The 6695-nt window shown below is 33.7% G+C and overlaps 1 protein-coding gene across 1 annotated transcript; it reads left to right on the top strand.

Annotated features, from left to right (window-relative positions):
* The first annotated feature begins 431 nt into the window (after window positions 1-431).
* Window positions 432-4959, top strand: LOC101205617 (probable sodium/metabolite cotransporter BASS3, chloroplastic). The gene is made up of 5 exons (XM_004150315.3): window positions 432-1030; window positions 1918-2013; window positions 2104-2410; window positions 2927-3174; window positions 4344-4959. The coding sequence occupies exons 1-5, from the start codon at window positions 618-620 to the stop codon at window positions 4579-4581; spliced, it is 1302 nt and encodes a 433-aa protein (XP_004150363.1). The 5' UTR covers window positions 432-617; the 3' UTR covers window positions 4582-4959.
* Window positions 4960-6695: the final 1736 nt, after the last annotated feature.

The following is a 6695-nucleotide window of genomic DNA, read 5'->3' as shown; positions in this document are numbered from 1 at the left end:
ATCGATAATAAACTTAAAAAAAAAGAATATTTACATGCGAGAAACCTGATCATGAAAACCTCACTCCGTTTTTTGATGAGAAATTGGTGGGAATGAGTAATGAGTAATGAGATAAGGAGCGGATGCTCCCTTGGACATCTCTAATTAATTACGCCCATCCTTAATTGAAAACTTCTTATATCACACAATCCTACATGTATTTGTGGTTGGTTACATCGTATAGGTTAGCATGATCAATCAAACATTTGAATCTAATCACGAAAATGCTCCTAAATTCTAAATTCTAAATACTAATAGGTTTTAATACACTGGAGGACTAAATTGGTATTTTCGAAATATAGGGGAGTGAATTGAAAATAAAGAGAGGGAGTAATTTGCAATTTGCTAAAGTTAAAGGAAACGAAAAGAGAAGGACAAAAGAAAATTGAAAAATACTGAGAGCAGTGTGGGAAACACTTTCATCCCAACACTTGGACGGATTTTTCTCTCTCTTTCTCTTCAACTATTCCCTTTTTCTTCCCCTCCTCGTTATCATCTCACGCACCCACGCTCAATCATTCACTTTCCGGCCAAGATACTCCGGCCACTTCATCCTCTGCACTCCCTTCTCCCTTCCCATGTCCGCCATATCTCTTTGCTCTTCTCCGCTTCCCTTTCTTTCGCACTTGCCCATCAAACCTAGTAGAAAGCCAAAATTATACTCATCAGATTATTGCCACTGCCTTTCCGTTTCTTGTAGTCTCACCAGATTGTGGCCTTCTTCTCACTGTTCGACGTCCAAGAATTGGAAGCCGCTATGTAATGGAGCTTTGTCCACGTTTGCTTGCTCCACTTCGCCCTTCATTGGCAGAGTCGGGTCGCGGATTCGGCTGGGTAATTTCTCGCTGTTGTCCTTTGGATTGAACTCCAATGCAGCGGCCGCAGCGGAGGGTGCCGGTGGCGATTCGTCCCAGCTTTTATCAGCCTTGCTTCCTTTTGTGGTCGCGGCTACAGGAATTTCAGCTTTGTCTTGGCCTTCTACTTTTAATTGGTAAATGGATGTTATTGATTTTCAATGTTAGATAGATACTTAACTCATCCTATTGTGATTTAATGTTTTTAATTCATTTTTAATATATTCTTTCTCTCTCCATTGTTCTTCCTTGAAAGTCAGCCTTCCATTCTTGTCTCTTCTAAAATGGTTTTTTTTATTGCTTTAAATTCATACAAAGTACTCTCAAATTCACCTTTACTTTTCCTTTCATATATACCCCTTGTACTTTCAAAATTACAACACTGTCCCTAGACTTTTATCAACATTACAAAGAAAAATGGGACATAAAATAGTATGGCGATGATCTAGGATGTAAATTTAAATTATTCATCTCTACATTCTTTTAAGTTTTAAATTTGAAAAGAATGCTACTAATTTTTAAACCTATAATTTATCTTTTCTATTATTTTAATTTTATTCATACAAAAATTACTCATAATCTATATATATATATATATGCATGCATGTATGGTGTTGTGTGTATAATCTGCCAGTGTCAGTCAAGTATTTAATATAAAAAAATTGTTTTTTTTTTTTTTTTCATTTTTCAACTTTCTGGATATAACTTTTTTTCTTTCCTAATTTCACTTTAAATTTTGAATGTCATTTTTGGTCTAATATTTCTTTACTTCATGAGTTCAGTTGTGGAACTTTCAATTTGCAGAGTTCACAAAGGACCAATATGAAGACTCATAGCTTTTCAGTTCCACCTTTTATTTTCTATGTTGCTATCTTATTTAGATTATTAAATCCTTTCTATAAAACTAACGGTTACATTGATATGTTGCTGTTTGAGGTACTGCATGTAGTTCATGCAATTACATAAAACCAAATTTGAATTTATCAGGTGTATTTTATGAAGTCTTTGATATTGGATTTTGCAGGGTTCCTAAGGATCTCTATGCCCCAGCTCTTGGTGGGATAATGTTATCTATTGGAATTAAGCTTTCTATTAATGATTTTGCTCTAGCAATGAAGAGGTTAAGCATCTAAATTGTCAATCATATCAACTGCATTTGAAAATCTGAGTCTGTTCTTGAGAATTGTTTTATTTTGTTTGTTATTTGCAGGCCTGTACCGCTTTCTGTTGGGTTTGTTGCTCAGTATGTTTTGAAACCAGCTCTTGGTGTATTGATAGCAAGAGCATTTGGGATATCTCCAATGTTCTATGCAGGATTTCTTCTTACAGCTTGTGTTGGAGGGGCTCAGCTGTCAAGTTATGCCAGTTTCTTGAGTAAAGGAGATATTGCCTTAAGTATTCTCCTTACCAGCTTCACCACCATCTCTTCCGTGCTTCTAACACCTCTATTGACTGGCATTCTGATCGGTTCGGTTGTTCCAGTTGACGCCGTTGCCATGTCAAAGTCAATACTGCAGGTAATGCTACTTCAATGAATGATTGTATAATAGATGTGATCCATGGATATCAAACAAGAAAGTTAAGCACGATTGTAGTACATACTTCTCCTTCCGTTAATTTTGTTTAGTAAGGAATCAAGCTTTCATAGATAAAAACTTTAGTTGATATCTGAAATGATGAACGCAAAAAATTAGTGGAGAAAGATCTTGTTATATTGGGTCTCATTATTTAGGCATCTGGTTGTATGAGGGAGCTGTTTTAGTCGTCATAGAAAGAAACACTTCTTCGCAAATGAGTTATTAAACATAAACTTCTTTTATGGAGGTTTCTTCTGTGTGTTCTTTTCCTTCTCTAATTCTTCAGTTAAGTTTTGTACTGTTATATCGCATACTTTCCTCTTGCTGAGCTATAACTAAATTTTATCTCCTCTTGCTACGATCAAGAAATGGTGTATTTTAAGATTTCAAGGGCATTCTGAATTTTACTGACAGAATCATAAATGTTCGGTTATTAATGTTCTGGCGTTGTTATAGGTTGTTCTTCTTCCGGTCGCTCTTGGACTCGTTCTTAATTCTTATGCAAAGCCAATCGTAGCCATTCTTCAGCCTGTGATGCCATTTGTTGCAATGGTCTGTACTTCATTGTGTATTGGCAGCCCCCTTGCTATAAACAAAAGCCAAATTTTATCGATCGATGGAGCCCGGTTGGTTCTTCCAGTTTTGGTATTTCATACAATGGCATTCACTTTGGGATACTGGGCATCAAAAATCCCAATCGTAAGGTAAAAGTTACGTCTCTTTACTTAATATCCCATCTATTTTGATCAGCTTTGAGGCTCAGTTTCTAAAAAATGATCTTGTGTTAGAATTCACACCCTAAATCACTAATCTAACCTAAAAGTTTAAGTTGGCGAATAATGGTAAATTGAATTATTTCAACACTTTAACCATTCTTCTTGCATTCACGTTCTCTCCCTGAAAATATCATTATCTCGCTATTGATAAAATGGTTTCAAAAGTCTAGCAGGGCAGTTAGGAACCATTGGCTCTTTAGCTTTGATCAATTGCCCTCAATCTTTTTAGAGAACTGTTAAGGCATGTGACTATACAAAGCTTTTCAACTCTTCATTCACATGGAAACTATCTGCTGCCATAATATTGCTTCCCTTTCTGTTCAAGTGGGTCATAGATAATACTTCTTTCTATAGTACATGAATAGTCTTGTTTGGGAGATGTTTATACAAATTGTTTTAAAGCGTAAATATCAAAAGTAGAAGCGTTTATTTGAGAAAACTTTGAAGAATAACTCTGTAGTTTGGAATAAAATTGAGTGAAAATCTGTTTGCTAGAACCTTTGGAAATCGTTTGTTCTTGTTTTTTATTCTTGTTTATTTCCATTGATCTGTTTTTTAGAACAACTGAAGGCATTTTTAATCCCAAAACCATATACCAAAATTCTTATAACTATTTTTATTATTAAGTGCGGTATAACCTTTACAGGCCATCCAAAACCATATACCAAAATTCTTATAACTATTTTTCAAAGCAACAAAATTACATAAAAGTCGTAGAAGTATCTGATGGTGGCTTAAGAATTACATAAAAAAAACTTCTATCGCATTTGCCTAAACAAAGTTTTCGGTTCCTATAGAGAGAATGTTTTGATAACGTTTTTTAATTCCTAGCTTAGGATGAATTTGCATTGATTTCCCACTTGAGGTGGTAGGAAGTCGGAACTCCTAGCTCCTGATTTCGAGTAGAAAGCTTAATAAATGAAAAACATTGATGTGGTTCGACATCAGATGTGCAGTTATCCTTGTAAATGAATGAGGTTGGCTCAAAACTAAGTTTAATGGAAACTAGATTACATCGAACATTTAAATTCAAACAAATACAATTGGGTTTCAAAATATGATGAGCATTGCTTGATACAATGTTGTGGATTTGACAGGCAAGAAGAAGAAGCTAGCCGAACAATTTCACTATGCACAGGGATGCAAAGCTCCACTCTAGCAGGGCTTCTTGCTACTCAGTTCCTCGGGAGCACTCACGCCGTTCCACCCGCGTGTTCCGTCGTTGTCATGGCCATCATGGGTCTTTGTCTAGCTTCTTTCTGGGGAAGTGGCTCTAAAATCAGAGACTTGCCATCTCTTTTGGTACAAAAAACAAGTTCGATTGCCAGTGCTTGAATCTGGTTGAATTAGCAAAGCAACTCTCCCATCTCTTAAAAGTAGTTGAAAAGTCTCAAATTACAACAACAAAAAGTCCATTCGAAGACAAAAAAGAAAAACAAAAGAAAAAGAGTGTTTCAACCAACATATGTGATTCTGAGGAACCACATGGAGAAGATGGCAAGAAAAAATAGATATAGTTTGTGTAAGTTCATATGATACAGGAAATCTCTCATGGGTCCTATCACGAGAATGAGGCAGAATAATATATGAAATATCATTATAGTTTTTCAAATAAAAGCAATAAAAGAAATGATATTTCTCATTATTTCTGTATATTAAAGATGTATTATTTATCTGTACAGAAAATTTAGTAAATACACACTTCTTAATCAATATTGAAGGGAAAAAAAATCATTTATAATGTCTAGTTGGAGAGTGGGAAAATGTGTGAAGTTTTTCTGTTGGTTGAGAGTTTTTGGAGGTTTTGTCCCAACAAATTGGTATCTAAAATCTCTCAATTTGAAGGTAAGAAGTTGTGGAAATGTATTTATAATTGAAATCATAATTTCCTAAGTTCTCCTATTCGAAAACGAATTTTAGTTTTTAGCTTTTGAAAATTGTTGGTGTTTTCTCTCGATTTTGCTATAATATTTTTCATCTATTTAAAGTAAAGTGGGGAATGAACTGCCTAGGGTTCCGAGAGATTATTAGTATATTATTTATTAATTTAATTTTAATTTTATTGTTTGCAACTTTAGCTATTATTATTAATTTTGCAAATATATCAGTTTTTAATCTCTAAAATATGTGGAAGATGTTTTTTATTTTAAATCTTTTATTATTCCCAAACTACCCCACTCTCTATGTTGATCGTCTTCCTTTAATGCTTTCTCTTCTTCTTCTTTGTAAACCTCCGTATCATATTTGTATTCATAATCAAAAGTTAATCTAATAATGAAAAATGAAACTTTTTTTTTTTTACTTTTACACGACACACTTCTCACATTTTAAAATACTTTTCATCTTACATTTATTGTTATTCTCAAACTACTGTTCAATAACTTATTTCTTCTCCCCTTTTTAATGCCCTAATCATCTCATATTTCTTCTTCCACTTTTTAAGGTCCTAATTATATTTGTTCTCACTTTGTATCAATTTTGTATATCAATGTTGCGATATACTTATATTATATATATTAGTTGGTTGATATACTTACTACGTGATTTTTTTTTTCAAACTTTATTCAATTCATTGTAGTATTATTAAGTATACAAATGATATAATTTAGCGTATCAAACATATAATATGTATCAAAGTGTATTGGTGAAGTATTTTAAGTGTATCAGCAGAACCTCAAGCATAACGTTTTACACTCCAAATTCACCTTTGCAGGGCTTTTCAACACCTTGGATCAATTCATTGACTCATTTTTTGGGACCAAAATTCTCTCTTTTTCCTCTGTTTTCTCATATGGGGTTGGAGATTTGCATTGCATAATCATATTTTTAGAAATTTTTGGCACATTGGATACCTTTTTCAGAAACAAAAAACCCTATGTTTTTCTTCTGTTTTCTCATATGGGGTTGTAGTTTTACACTCAGAATTTGAAATTTCTAACTCTGTCAAGTTTTGGGATTAGGATTGCTGTTGTTTGGGCGTCCTCAGAGTCGGAAAGTTGAAGGTGTGGCTGGGTGAGAACCTTCATTGAAATAAGATTTGCTTAAGAAAGAGGAAGAAAAAGAAGAGGAAGTAATGGACGAATTTCAACAACATTCACGGTATTTGTTCTCTTTTCCTTCAAATTACATAAAATTGATATAATATTTGATTTTCTATCACTGATTTCCAGAAGCATCTTGCTAATTATTTTTCTCTTTTCTGTTTCCTTATATTATTTTGGGTTAACCTTAGTGTCAAGAGTATGAATTTTCATCCACAACAACAAACTATACTACTTGGTATGTCCCAATTTGCTTTAAAAGCAATATTAACACCTTTTTGTTTTTATGTTGACTGTACTAGGCTTGTAGATCTTGGATAATTATATAAGAGTGCATATCTCATATTCCTTTCACCGTATTTTTTAATTCAGTTGGAACAAATGTGGGCGATGTCATGATCTGGGAGG

The sequence above is a fragment of the Cucumis sativus genome, chromosome 7, assembly GCF_000004075.3.
Source record: "Cucumis sativus cultivar 9930 chromosome 7, Cucumber_9930_V3, whole genome shotgun sequence".
NCBI lineage: Eukaryota > Viridiplantae > Streptophyta > Magnoliopsida > Cucurbitales > Cucurbitaceae > Cucumis > Cucumis sativus.
Note: the sequence above shows the minus strand (reverse complement) of the source record. Positions and strands in the feature narration are given on the sequence as shown.